The 15492-nt window shown below is 37.7% G+C and overlaps 1 protein-coding gene across 3 annotated transcripts in view; it reads right to left on the bottom strand.

The window, feature by feature from the left end:
- PROSER1 (proline and serine rich 1) overlaps positions 1-15492 on the bottom strand; it is an 85331-nt gene that overhangs the window by 52052 nt on the left and 17787 nt on the right. For all 3 annotated transcript variants that reach the window (XM_053708405.1, XM_053708407.1, XM_053708406.1), the window contains exons 6-7: positions 13370-13463; positions 6400-6510 (exon numbers count right to left, since the gene is read on the bottom strand). In XM_053708405.1, coding sequence (XP_053564380.1) covers positions 6400-6510; positions 13370-13463 — 205 coding nt within the window. The remainder of the gene's footprint in view (positions 1-6399; positions 6511-13369; positions 13464-15492) is intronic.

The raw sequence follows: 15492 nt of genomic DNA, 5'->3' as shown, positions 1-15492 counted from the left end.
CTAACAACCCCTTAACTTTACATTAAATATTAACTCATCCCTATCTTATAATAAATTTAAACTTACCTTTAGATTTAAATTAAACTACATTAATCTAATAATTAGCCTACCCTAACTGTTATACTAAGATTAAATTAAACTATATTAAACTATTAATTAATCTACCCTAACTATTAGACTAAAATTACAATAAACTATATCAAACTAATAATTAACCTACCCTAACTATTAGACTAAAATTACATTAAACTACAAATTAAATTAACTATATTACATATTTAAACACCTAACCCTACTCAAATTATTTTAATCTACTATTAAAAATTACTAAATTACAAAAAACTAACAACTAAGTTACACAAAATAACAAACACTAAGTTACAAAAAAAATATACACTAAGTTACACAAAATAACAAACACTAAGTTACACAAAATAAAACACTAAGTTACACAAAATAAAAAATAATTTATCAAATATTTAAACTAATTACACCTAATCTAATAGCCCTATGAAAATAAAAAAGCCCGCCCAAAATTAAAAAAAACCTAGCCTACACTAAACTACCAATGGCCCTTAAAAGGGCCTTTTGCGTGGCATTGCCCCAAAGAAACCAGCTCTTTTACCTGTAAAAAAAATACAAATACCCCCCCAACAGTAAGACCCACCACCCACACAACTAACCCCCAAATAAAAACTTAATCTAAAAAAAACTTAAAGGGACACTGTACCCAAAAAAATTCTTTTGTGATTCAGATTGAGCATGAAATTTTAAGCAACTTTCTTATTTACTCCTATTATCAAATTTTCTTCATTCTCTTGGTATCTTTATTTGAAATGCAAGAATGTAAGTTTAGATGCCGGCCCATTTTTGGTGAACAACCTGGGTTGTCCTTGCTGATTGGTGGATAAATTCATCCACCAATAAAAAAGTGCTGTCCAGAGTACTGAAACTAAAAAAAGCTTAGATGCCTTCTTTTTCAAATAATGATAGCAAGAGAACGAAGAAAAATTGATAATAGGAGTAAATTAGAAAGTTGCTTAAAATTGCATGCTCAATCTGAATCACGAAAGAAAATTTTTGGGTACAGTGTCCCTTTAAGCTCCCCATTGCCCTGAAAAGAGCATTTGTATGGGCATTGCCCTTAAAAGGGCATTTAGCTCTTTTTCCTTGCCCAAACCCTAATCTAAAAATAAAACCCACCCAATAAACCCTTAAAAAACCTAACACTAACCCCCGAAGATCCACTTACAGTTTCTGAAGACCCGACATCCATCCTCAACGAAGCGGCAGAAGTCCTCATAGAAGCAGGCAGAAGTCTTCATCCAAGCGGTCCAAAGTCTTCATCCAAGCCGGCAGAAGTCTTCATCCAGACGGCATCTTCTATCTTCATCCATCCGGCGCGGAGCGGCTCCATCTTCAAGACATCCAATGCGGAGCATCCTTTTCTTTCGACGTCTTCTTCAACAATGAAGGTTCCTTTAAATTATGTCATCCAAGATGGCGTCCCTTAGATACCGATTGGCTGATAGAATTCTAATCAGTCAATCGGAATTAAGGTTGAAAAATCGAATTGGCTGTTGCAATCAGCCAATAGGATTGAGCTTTCATCCTATTGGCTGATCCAATCAGCCAATAGGATTGAGCTCGCATTCTATTGGCTATTCCAATCACTTTATTAGAGTTGTGGTGGGCTCCGAGAGCGGCAGAATAGGGGTTAATAAGTTTATTAGAGTTGCGGTGGGCTCCAGGAGTGGCGTGATAGGGGTTAATAACTTTGTTTAGTTGCGGTGGGGTCGGGGAGCGGCGGGATAGGGGTTAATAACTTTGTTTAGTTGCGGTGGGGTCGGGGAGCGGCGGGATAGGGGTTAAACACTTTAGTGTAGTGGCGGTGTTTAGTGACCGTATATAAATAAAGCTGGGAAAAAGCCGAATAGCAGCGAGATCGATGACGGTTTAGTTAAAAAAGTCCGCTGCTCATCGCCCCGTACTTGGTGCGTGGCTTTTTGACAGCTTTTTATATAAATATGGAGAGCATATTCAGGTCCGCGGCCACGATGTTAGGCTATGTCAGGCGAGCGTATTGGTGCCGTCGAATGCAAGTATGTTGACAGCTTGATAAGTAGGCCTCAGAGACTGAAGGCTCAGACAGGCTGACACCAATGCCACCTAACTCTGATCTGTTAGAGAAAGACTCACGGAAACTAAATATATTTGAAACCACAGAAAAGTAACACTTGTCTCAGGCACTAAAGAACTCTTTGGAAAATTAATCTTCCAACAATGTTGTTTAACAAACAACAACAGTCTTTTGGCATAAGATTCTGCTAAATGAAAAGATGGAGCTTGAAACAAGATAACGTCCAGGTAAGGAAATGCTGCAATACCCTGAGATGTGATCACAGACAGTAGGGCACCCGGAACCTTTGTGAAAATTCTTGGAGATGTAGCCAGATCAAATAGTAGAGCAGCAAATTAAAAATGCTTGTCTAGAAAGGCAAACCTCAGAAACTAGTAATGTTCCCTAAATTGGAACATGAAGATAAGCATCCTTTAAATCTATTGGGGACATAAACTGATCTTGCTCTACAAAATATTTTCCATTTTGAAAGTAGGAATTCTGACAAACTTGTTCAAAGCTTTCAAATCCAGAACTGGTCTAAAAGTTTCTTCCTTTTTTTGAACAACAAAGAGATTTGGATACAATACCATCTCTTGTTTTCAAAAGAACTGGAGCAATCGCTCCCATAGTTTGTAGATTTGAAACTGACTAAAAAAAAGGCCTTGGATTCCTTGGAACATTGGACAGAAAAAACTTTCCTCTGGGAGGCCTTGTTCTAAAACCTATTTGATAGCTCTGAGAAACTATATTCAGAACCCAGGGATCTGGACAGATTAAAACCAAGCCTGCTGAAAAATGCATAACCTGCCCCCTACCAGAGCCTCTGAATCATGGACCGCACCTTCATGCATATTTGGAAGTAAGGGTGGGTTTTTTTGGCTTGCTTTGGTCTGTTCCAAGTAGCACTAGGCTTTAAGACTCGGCCACAGGTGCTTTGCTTCTGAGAGGAGGAATTAACTTTTGGTGGCTTTAGATTTCCCCTTGTACCTATTGTCCTGAGGAAGAAAAGCCCCTTTACCTCCAGTAACACAATAAATTTTAGAATCCAAATCAGAACCAAACAATTTCTTTCCCTGAAAAGAGAGAGATAAAAGTCTGGATTTATCACCATATCAGCAAACTAGTATTTAAGCCATAAAGCTCTCCTGGAATGACCTGCCAAGGACATGTTTTTAACATAAATCTTTACAATGTCAAAAACAGTACCACAAATGAAGGAATAAGCAATTTTGAGTAATCCCAAGAGGTTCAAAAATCTTCACTGGCAGAATCATTGGAAAACTGCTATGAAAGACTAGTTAACCAGTAAGAAAAAGAAGAAGCTACACTAGCAATAGAGATAGCTGGCCTAAAAAAATAACGTGCTTACAAAAAGGCCCTTCTATAAAAGGACTATTACTTCCTATCTAAAGGGTATTTAAAAGAACTGTCTTCCAAAGGGATAGCAGTACGCTAAGCAAGAGTGGAAATGGCCCCATCTACTTTAAGGACAGTCTCCCACAGGCAGGTAAGGGATATAACTTCTTAAACCTTGTAAAAGGATTAAAAGAAGTACCTGGTTTAGACCATTCCCTAGAAACTCTGAGACAACATCTGGAATAGGAAAAACCTCAGGGGTTTTAGCATCAATCTTAAAGACTAAAAACAAACATTTAAAAAGCGTATCCTCAGTACCGTTAGAATCTTTAACCTCTAAAGTAAGCAAAACCTCTTTTGAAAGAGAATTAATATGTTCAACTTTAAATAAAAAAGAGTTTGAATCAGGTTCAACGTCAGAAGAAAATTCATCATCATCAGAGGAAACCTCTCCTTCTGAAGACACAACAGGATTATCAACAGGAATCCTAACCTCAGAAGGCATGGTATTAGTAGAAGGTAAATTCTGAAGTTACCTTTAACCCTTACTTGAAGACAGGAGAGCTGCCAAACTTTCAGAAACTGTAGATTTGATTAGATATCTGTAGAACTCTGCAGCAAGGAACAAACAGAAGAAGCAGTAATACAAATAGAAGCAGCATTAGGTTGGTCTGAATGCATTACCATATTTAAACATGAGTCACATAAATAATATAGAGAAGATACCTCACCTTTTTTTACAATACACACACTTAAAATTGGTAGAAAAGCATTCAGAGGACCTAGCTTCTCAGCTAGATTTAGGGACAGAATGAGAAGGCTTCATTATAGGAGTGAAATACAATAGCATAAACAATTAAATCCCCTTTAAAAAAAAAGCTCTTGAGGAATGGAATAGGAAAACGTGCCCCTTCCTTAAGGAGCTTAATAAAATTTACAGTTTTACACTAAGCCAAGAACGCGCATGGAAACTACACTGTTAAAAAGGAAATTAGTGTGCCAAAAGCTGACGTTTGCATACTAAAGGGCATTAAAGGAGTATATTGTAGATCCATAAGAGGAGGCAAAAGACAAGTCCCTGGGACCACTATAGAAGGTTTGGGACAAAATTATATATTATTATATACATCCCTCTGACAAACACTGTACTCTGGGGAGAAAACAGGCTTCAACATAGACTGAAAGCACCTCTCACTGAAGAATCATTTTCACATCTTCTTTCTTCACCTTCCTCCAGCGGAGGTAAAGACAAGACTAGTTTCTGGTAAGGTAGGAGGGGTTTTATAGAGCTCTTGTCGTTTGGGAATCTTTGCCTCCTCCTAGTGGTCAAGAAAGGTAATTCCCAGGAGAAATGGATTGTGAACTCTCAACACCTGTATGAAAAAAAGAATTGCTTAAAATAAAATTTTAAAAGCCTAAATCAGTGGTTCCCAATCTGTTTTGCTTTGAAAACATCCTTAGAGTACATCTAAAATTCATACAACATCCCTAAATTATTTTATATGCCAGAGACATACTGTATGGAATCCATTAGTGAAAGGGACAGTGGACATAAGAAAAGTAATTTTACACTTCATCTTATCGACTGCAGTGTTACTGTATCTTCATACTTCTAGGTATGTTTTAAACCTCCCTTGCGGATGCTTAGTCTCTGGTCACCATATAAGATGAGCCAGGCCATAAAGCAAATATTGAAAGTCATACACCCTGCTCCACGGCAAAAAAAGGCTGCTCGTCTGTTGATCCTGCTAGAATTTTTCTTGATGAATCAGTCTAAATAAAAATCAGCTGCTGTAGCAGAGCCTCCCAAAATGCACCCTGCTTATTTGTAATGGAGCCGGTGTGTAATTGACTATACCACCGTCATCTATGGTTCATTCTCTTTAACCAGCAGCACCAGAAGTGCCAAAATCAAAACAAATAACAACATCAATAGCTTTCTCAAAACAGGCTGCTGACTATTATTTACTTTACCGTGGCCACTTAAAATGTAAATAACATTGCAAAAATTCTTCTAACAGGATCTGAAACACAATGCTGTGCATCAAATACCACTAGGATGTCCCTTTACTGTAAAGTGCAGAGCTTGTAAAACATGGAAAGCTAGAAGATTCTTTGATTACTCTAAATAAACATAAAATATGCATGACTGGCTATATTACTACTGGATACAGGTAAATTAAATTGTCAAGTCCTCAAAAAACTTTGTAACTGCATTTGATAAAAACTATTTATAAATACAGTGATTTATCATTATTTACCCTTAAAGGGACATGAAACTCAAAATCTTTCTTTCATCATTATTTACAGTACCATGTCTACCCACCCCCCCTTAAAGGAACATGAAACGCAAAATCCATCATTATTTATTTACAGGACCATGTCTAGCCCCCATTAAAGGGACAAGCAACCCAAAACCTTTCTTTTATGATTCATATAGAGCATACAATTTTAAGCAACTTTACAATTAACCTCTTTTAGCGAATTTGCTTTGTTCTTTTGGTATCCTTTGTTGAAAAGCATACCAAGGTAGGCTCTGGGAGCTAGCTGGTGATTGATGGCTGCACATATATGCCACTTGGGATTGACATACCAATGTGTTCAGCTAGCTCCCAGTAGTGCATTGCTGCTCCTTCAAGAAAGGATAACAAGAGAATGAAGCAAAATTGATAAAAAAGTAAACTGTAAAGCTGTTGCTCTATCACAATCAGGAAAGAAATTTGGGTTTCATGACCCTGTAATACTAATTTTGTGTGTATATATTACCTGAACTGATGTAAATTAATATAATATAGAATCTTCTCTACCTCACCACTCCACTCAAAATGAAGAAGACCCTTTAGCACTGTATGATAATCAACAGCAATGTATCATAGAATAAATCTTAAACTTTAAAACAAAATAAAAATACAAATTCCTACAGGAAATATTCCATTTATGCGGCTAGGCTTCCCCTTGGGATAAGGATTTCCAGGTATCATTCCGCAGGATGAAATCATGGCATTTGGGGCTTTGCAGCCACTTTTTGATGCCTGGAAGAGACACAAAATGTTAATCATTCAGACAACACAGAATATAAATGCAAGCAAAAAATAGATTAGCTTCAAATGTTCCCAGCATAGAACCAGTTACATACCAGTATTCTTTTCTTTTCTTTCGCCTAGATTTAGAGTTCTGCGTTAGCCGTCCAAACCAGCATTAGAGGGTCCTAAAGCTAGTTTTGGCCGCCCGCTGGTATTTAGAGTCAGTCAGGAAAGGGTCTAACGCTCACTTTCCAGCCGCGACTTTTCCATACCGCAGATCCCCTTACGTCAAATGGGATCTTTCTAACGCCGGTATTTAGAGTCTTGGCTGAAGTGAGCGTTAGAACTCTACCGACAAGACTCCAGCCGCAGAAAAAAGTCAGGAGTTAAGAGCTTTATGGGCTAACGCCGGTTCATAAAGCTCTTAACTACTGTGCTCTAAAGTACACTAACACATAAACTACCTATGTACCCCTAAACCGAGGTCCCCCCACATCGCCGCCACTATAATTAAATTTTTTAACCCCTAATCTGCGGACCGCACACCGCCGCAACCTACATTATCCCTATGTACCCCTAATCTGCTGCCCCTAACATCACCGACACCTACATAATATTTATTAACCCCTAATCTGCCCCCCCCAACGTCGCCGCTACCTACCTACACTTATTAACCCCTAATCTGCCGACCGGACCTCGCCGCCACTATAATAAATGTATTAACCCCTAAACCGCCTCACTCCCACCTCAAAAACCCTATAATAAATAGTATTAACCCCTAATCTGCCCTCCCTAACATCGCTGACACCTAACTTCAAGTATTAACCCCTAATCTGTCGACCGGACCTCACCGCTACTATAATAAATGTATTAACCTCTAAAGCTAAGTCTAACCCTAACACTAACACCCCCCTAAGTTAAATATAATTTAAATCTAAGGAAATAAAATAAATCTTATTAAATAAATTATTCCTATTTAAAGCTAAATACTTACCTGTAAAATAAACCCTAATATAGCTACAATATAACAAATAATTACATTGTAGCTATTTTAGGATTAATATTTATTTTACAGGAAACTTTGTATTTATTTTAACCAGGTACAATAGCTATTAAATAGTTAATAACTATTTAATAGCTACCTAGTTAAAATAATTACAAAATTATCAGTAAAATAAATCCTAACCTAAGTTACAATTAAACCTAACACTACACTATCAATAAATTAATTAAATAAACTACCTACAATTATCTACAATTAAATCAACTAAACTAAATTACAAAAAACAAACAAACACTAAATTACAAAAAAAAACAACACTAAATTACAAAAAATAAAAAAAAGATTACAAGAATTTTAAACTAATTACACCTACTCTAAGCCCCCTAAAAAAAATAACAAAGCCCCCCAAAATAAAAAAATGCCCTACCCTATTCTAAAATAAAAAGTTTACAACTCTTTTACCTTACCAGCCCTTAAAAGGACCTTTTGCGGGGCATGCCCCAAAGAATTCAGCTCTTTTGCCTGTAAAAAAACATACAATACCCCCCCAACATTACAACCCACCACCCACATACCCCTAAGCTAACCCAAACCCCCCTTAAAAAACCTAACACTAAGCCCCTGAAGATCTCCCTACCTTATCTTCACCACGCCGGGTATCACCGATCCGTCCAGAAGAGGCTCCGAAGTCCTCATCCTATCCGGCAAGAAGAGGTCCAGAAGAGGCTCCGAAGTCTTCATCCTATCCGGCAAGAAGAGGACATCCGGACCGGAAAAACATCTTCATCCAAGCGGCATCTTCTATCTTCATCCATCCGACGAGGAGCGGCTCCATCTTCAAGACCTCCGGCGCAGAGCCAATCGGAATTAAGGTATGAAAAATCTGATTGGCTGATTGAATCAGCCAATCAGATTCAAGTTCAATCCGATTGGCTGATTGGATAAGCCAATCAGATTGAGCTCGCATTCTATTGGCTGATCGGAACAGCCAATAGAATACGAGCTCAATCTGATTGGCTGATTGGATCAGCCAATCCGATTGAACTTGAATCTGATTGGCTGATTCAATCAGCCAATCAGATTTTTCCTACCTTAATTCCGATTGGCTGATAGAATCCTATCAGCCAATCGGAAATCGAGGGACGCCATCTTGGATGACGTCCCTTAAAGGAACCTTCATTCGTCGTCTAGTCGTCGGGAGAAGAGGATGTTCCGCGCCGGAGGTCTTGAAGATGGAGCCGCTCCTCGTTGGATGGATGAAGATAGAAGATGCCACTTGGATGAAGATGTTTGCCGGTCCGGATGTCCTCTTCTTTCCGGATAGGATGAAGACTTTGGACCCTCTGGAGGACCTCTTCTTGCCGGATAGGATGAAGACTTCGGACCATCTTCTGGACGGATCGGTGATACCCGGCGTGGTGAAGATAAGGTAGGGAGATCTTCAGGGGCTTAGTGTTAGGTTTTTTAAGGGGGGTTTGGGTTAGATTAGGGGTATGTGGGTGGTGGGTTGTAATGTTGGGGGGGTATTGTATGGTTTTTTTACAGGCAAAAGAGCTGAATTCTTTGGGGCATGCCCCGCAAAAGGCCCTTTTAAGGGCTGGTAAGGTAAAAAAGCTGTAAACTTTTTATTTTAGAATAGGGTAGGGCATTTTTTATTTTGGGGGGCTTTGTTATTTTTTTAAGGGGTCTTAGAGTAGGTGTAATTAGTTTAAAATTCTTGTAATTTTTTTTATTTTTTGTAATTTAGTGTTTGTTTTTTTTGTAATTTAGTTTAGTTGATTTAATTGTAGATAATTGTAGTTAATTTATTGAATTAATGTAATGATAGTGTAGTGTTAGGTTTAATTGTAACTTAGGTTAGGATTTATTTTACTGGTAATTTTGTAATTATTTAACTAGGTAGCTATTAAATAGTTATTAACTATTTAATAGCTATTGTACCTGGTTAAAATAAATACAAAGTTGCCTGTAAAATAAATATTAATCCTAAAATAGCTACAATGTAATTATTATTTACATTGTAGCTATATTAGGGTTTATTTTACAGGTAAGTATTTAGCTTTAAATAGGAATAATTTATTTAATAATATTTATTTTATTTCGCTAGATTTAAATTATATTTAATTTAGGGGGGTGTTAGGGTTAGACTTAGCTTTAGGGGTTAATACATTTATTATAGTAGCGGTGAGGTCCGGTCGGCAGATTAGGGGTTAATACTTGAAGTTAGGTGTCAGCGATGTTAGGGAGGGCAGATTAGGGGTTAATACTATTTATTATAGGGTTTTTGAGGCGGGAGTGAGGCGGTTTAGGGGTTAATACATTTATTATAGTGGCGGCGAGGTCCGGTCGGCAGATTAGGGGTTAATAAGTGTAGGTAAGGTAGCAGCGACGTTGGGGGGGGGGGCAGATTAGGGGGTAATAAATATAATATAGGGGTCGGAGATGTTAGGGGCAGCAGATTAGGGGTACATAGGGATAATGTAGGTTGCGGCAGTGTCCGCAGCGGCAGATTAGGGGTTAATAATAAAATGCAGGGGTCAGCGATAGCGGGGGCAGCAGATTAGGGGTTAATAAGTGTAAAGTTAGGGGTGTTTAGACTCGGGGTACATGTTAGGGTGTTAGGTGCAGACTTAGGAAGTGTTTCCCCATAGGAAACAATGGGGCTGCGTTAGGAGCTGAATGCTTCTTTTTTGCAGGTGTTAGTTTTTTTTTCAGCTCAAACTGCCCCATTGTTTCCTATGGGGGAATCGTGCACGAGCACGTTTTTTAAGCTGGCCGCATCCGTAAGCAACGCTGGTATTGAGGGTTGAAGTGGCGGTAAATATGCCTGTACGCTCCCTTTTTGGAGCCTAACGCAGCCCTTCAGAGAACACTCAATACCAGCGTTGTTTAAAAGGTGCGGGGGAAAAAAAACATGCATAGCTAACGCACCCCTTCTAACTCAAAACTCTAAATCTAGGTGTTTGTTTGGTCAATATGGTTTAGAAATAAAAATGTGCAATTTGTTAGGTAAACAAAAGCTAAAAATCACTGCAGTCCAAAGCATTTGACTATTTTTACACCAGATTTGTGGCCAAATGACAAGTGGAGCTCTATTTAACGCTTTTCGCTCGTATTGAAAGTTGAAAATAAAAAGGTATTGCTTGTGTGCTAACCTGACAAAAGTAAAAAGCTGAACTTACAATATTGCGCATACTTAACCTATTCCGCATAGAAGTCAATGGAGCAAGAAAATCTAAAAAAAACTACATCACTACAAAGGGCTCTGATATATGTCTATATATTTATACATATGAAATGATGTGTTTATACAGTATGTGTATATATGTCTGTAAATACATATGTACACACACTTGAATTGTGAGCTCAAGCGATCACGTTTACTTGTTATACGAGCTGAAAACACGAGGCACACAAACACCCATTTTCGCTTGTGCGTAACTGTTAACGTGCCACACGTAATCTAGAGACAACAATAAGAGAGACTGAGTCCTTAAAGCCACTCAGCAGAGTGATTTATTGATGTTGAAACATGCAATTCAGCAGGGATATCCCTCCTATAATCTAGCCCTTATTAAGAAAAAGTGCAACAGACATATATCTGGATATGTGCAGATACTATAGCAACACAACAGAAATGTCTTGTAATTACAAGGTGCTTACTGTCCCTTTAAAATTGTATATTTATAGCAAAAAAAAATCACAATGAAAGTTTTTCCTATATTTGTGTTTTCAGAAATTGCTATTTCTTTTGCACATCTGCAAAATTTGTAACTAAAAAATCAACTAAGGGTTAGATTACAAATGGAGCAGTATTCCCCCATAGAAATCAATGGAGCAGGAAAAGTGACTCACACCTGACTTAAGCAAATCCCAATCTCATTTTCTCAAGTGCGCTAACTTGACATGAAAATATTAATATTTCACATTCCAATGTTTTCCACATAGCAGAAAATATTCTATTTATTCATAAATACATATTTCTATATATACAGTGGGGCAAAAAAGTATTTAGTCAGCCAATAATTGTGCAAGTTCTCCCACTTAAGAAGATGAGAGAGGCCTGTAATTTTCATCATAGGTATACCTCAACTATGAAAGACAAAATGTGGAAACAAATCCAGACAATCACATTGTCTGATTTGGAAAGAATTTATTTGCATATTATGGTGGAAAATAAGTATTTAGTTACCTACAAACAAGCAAGATTTCTGGCTCTCACAGACCTGTATCTTCTTCTTTAAGAGGCTCCTCTGTCCTGCACTCATTACCTGTATTAATGGCACCTGTTTGAACTTGTTATCAGTATAAAAGACACCTGTGCACAACCTCAAACAGTCACACTCCAAACTCCACTACGGTGAAGACCAAATAGTTGTCGAAGGACACCAGAAACAAAATTGTAGACCTGCACCTGGCTGGGAAGACTGAATCTGCAATAGGCAAGCAGCTTGGTGTGAAGAAATCAACTGTGGGAGCAATAATTAGAAAATGGAAGACATACAAGACCACTGATAATCTCCCTCGATCTGGGGCTCCACGCAAGATCTCACCCCGTGAGGTCAAAATGATCACAAGAACGGTGAGCAAACATCCCAGAACCACACGGGGGGACCTAGTGAATGACCTGCAGAGAGCTGGGACCAACGTAACACAGGCTACCATCAGTAACACACTACGCCGCCAGGGACTCAGATCCTGCAGTGCCAGATGTGTCCCCCTGCTTAAGCCAGTACATGTCCGGGCAAGTCTGAAGTATGCTAGAGAGCATTTGGATGATCCAGAAGCGGATTGGGAGAATGTCACATGGTCAGATGAAACCAAAGTAGAACTGTTTGGTAGAAACACAACTCTTCGTGTTTGGAGGAGAGAGAATGCTGAGTTGCAACCAAAGAAAACCATACCTACTGTGAAGCATGAGGGTGGCAATATCATGCTTTGGGGCTCTTTCTCTGCAAAAGGAACAGGACGACTGATCCGTGTACATGAAAGAATGAATGGGGCCATGTATCGTGAGATTTTGAGTGCAAACCTCCTTCCATCAGCAAGGGCATTGAAGATGAAACGTGGCTGGGTCTTTTAGCATGACAATGATCCCAAACACACTGCCTGGGCAACGAAGGAGTTGCTTCGTAAGAAGCATTTCAAGGTCCTGGAGTGGCCTAGCCAGTCTCCAGATCTCAACTCCATAGAAAACCTTTGGAGGGAGTTGAAAGTCCGTGTTGCTCAGCGACAGCCCCAAAACATCACTGCTCTAGAGGAGATCTGCATGCAGGAATGGGCCAACATACCAGCAACAGTGTGTGACAACCTTGTGAAGACTTACAGAAAACGTTTGACCTCTGTCATTGCCAACAAAGGATATATAACAAAGTATTGAGATGAACTTTTGATATTGACCAAATACTTATTTTCCACCATAATTTGCAAATAAATTCTTTCCAAATCAGACAATGTGATTGTCTTGATTTGTTTCCACATTTTGTCTCTCATAGTTGAGGTATACCCATGACAATTACAGGCCTCTCTCATCTTCTTAAGTGGGAGAACTTGCAAAACTGGTGGCTGACTAAATACTTTTTTGCCCCACTGTATTTGATAGTTTTGTTTGGTATGTTTTGTGACACTTTTTTGTCTCAAGTAATAGTTAACCAGAGCTGCGGTAATCATTCTAAACCCAATATCGCTCGTGCGAAACAGTTAGCACACCACTTGTAATCTAGCCTTAAGTATATATTAGAAGCATCTAATGTGACAGCAATTGCAGATCACTTGGTTTATTCTCTCTACTAGGATTAAATCTTTTGTTCTGACTGATAGTTCTGCTACACTAAATAAGCACTCATCACAAGCTGAAATACTGACCTGTTCCAAAATTCTACGGCAGCGCTTTTTTTCGGTGAGATTTGTTTTAAAAAGATCTTCAATAGGTCGATAATTTGAAGCATCATTGATATTTCTACAACAAATAAAATCAGATCATTTAAAAGGATACAATTACTAATAAAATAAACCGTGTGCTTACACAGAATATAAAAACTGCTTGTACACGGTGTTAGACATTTTTAAAAGGACAACTGTGCAGCATGAATGCTGTCATGGGTTAGCACAAGAAAACATTGTATTACTAATTCATTATGTCACCTGGTTGCTTGTTTAGGAACTGCTCACTAATAAGCAAAGAGATATATATAGGAAAATAAACTATTCTGGTACACAGCACTATACACTACAGATCACTAAAAAGTGACTGTCGGCATCTGCCATTATCAGGCTATAATATAATAGAGATACAGATAAATGTCAGTATCTTAATAAAAACAGGAATCTGAATTGAATTTGATTTCATTAAATATATAGCTATTTGATGTGTCGCAATAAACTGCAGTTATGTAAATAACTAATACACTAAATACTTGGTAATGAAAAACATGATGCAAGGAAACATAATATTAAAGAGAGAGTTAAGGGTGTTATTTTCCAGTTTTCTCTTGGTATCTTTTGTTGAAAAGTTGGGGACATAAGCTCAGGAGCATGCACAAATCTGAAGCAGTTTTTCAATTTGCCAGAGAACTAGATGGCAGCAATATTTCCTGCCATGTAGTGTTCCAGACGCCTACTTAGGTATTTTTTTCAACAAAGAATATCATGGGTACAAAGCAAGTTTGATAATAGAAGTAAATTGGAAACTTTTTAAAAATAGTTTGCTCTGTCTGAATTACAATCGAATATATTTGTGTTTCATATCCCTTTAAGAAATGTAAACTCAGTTATAAAGTACTGGATAACAAAAAAGGTTCATCAATGTAAAATAATACATCCTCTCCAAGATAAGAACATTACTAAACAGGTATTACTCCCATAAGGGAACAAACAAATCATCCTCTATGGATAGTACTGCAATTATGTGACTGTGAGGTTCAACCAAAACAATCCAATTAGCAGCCTCTGTTTATTGTGATATAATATCAGCTACTTATAAAACAAAATACCTGACAGCTTTGAAAAGAAAGAAGAGGAAAAAAGAGAGAAAGAAAGAAGAAAAAAGAAAGCAGGACAGAAAAGAATCAGTTTTGATTCTAAAAAAATGCCAAACCTGTTTAGTCTAGTTTAGTTCTACTAAAAATCTAGGAAGGCCAGTTAAAGGGATACTAAACCCAATTTTTAGAGCAGCAATTTTAAGCAACTTTTTAATTTACTCCTATTACCAAATTGTCTTCATTTTCTTGCTATCTTTATTTAAAAAGCAGGATGTAAAAAGCTTAGGAGCCGGTCCATTTAGCCACCAATAAACAAGCATAACTCAGGTTCTGAACCAAAAATAGGCCGGCTCCTAAGCTTTAAATTCCTGCTTTTTAAATAAAGATAACAAGAGAACAAAGAAAAATTGATAATAGGAGCAAATTATAAAGTTGCTTAAAATTGCATGCTCTATCTGAATCATTAAAGAAAAGAAGGTTTAGAATCACTTTAAGTAGGTGCAAGTGTATAAATGTTGTCTCACCGGCACATGACTATCGATTGCTATCCAGGGAATTCTAGAGGAGTGGCTAAGGGTATTTTCACCTACACCTCAGCTTGTGGAATTCATAAAGACTTTATTGCCCCTGTAATGTCTCTTATCTCACGGTCATATCTCACTATTTTAAAGATAAAGAGGTTGTCTCATCTATATTTTAAAAAAACTAAAAAAAAAATTCTCTCTGTTCCAAAGTTTTATTTTCCTGCATATATCAGAGGATTGTTTGAAAGAGGGAGTTTTTCTTTTCATTTTAATGTATTTGTTCTGTAAGGTTTTTAAGGTGTTTTTGTGATGCCGGTATCCTTCTCAGTGGAGCTTATTCTATGATAACGTTATAGATGCGGTTCCATTTATTATAATTGAACATAACATGCAACTCGCAGCTGTGACAAGGAGTAGGTACAAAACTCTTTACATGCAATATTGTGACAAGCGTTTGTTATGTGAAATATTGGTTTCGCACACA

The sequence above is a fragment of the Bombina bombina genome, chromosome 3 (assembly GCF_027579735.1).
Source record: "Bombina bombina isolate aBomBom1 chromosome 3, aBomBom1.pri, whole genome shotgun sequence".
In the NCBI taxonomy this organism is placed as follows: Eukaryota; Metazoa; Chordata; class Amphibia; order Anura; family Bombinatoridae; genus Bombina; species Bombina bombina.
The sequence above is the reverse complement of the archived record's forward strand: the minus strand, read 5'-3'. Positions and strand labels throughout refer to the sequence as shown.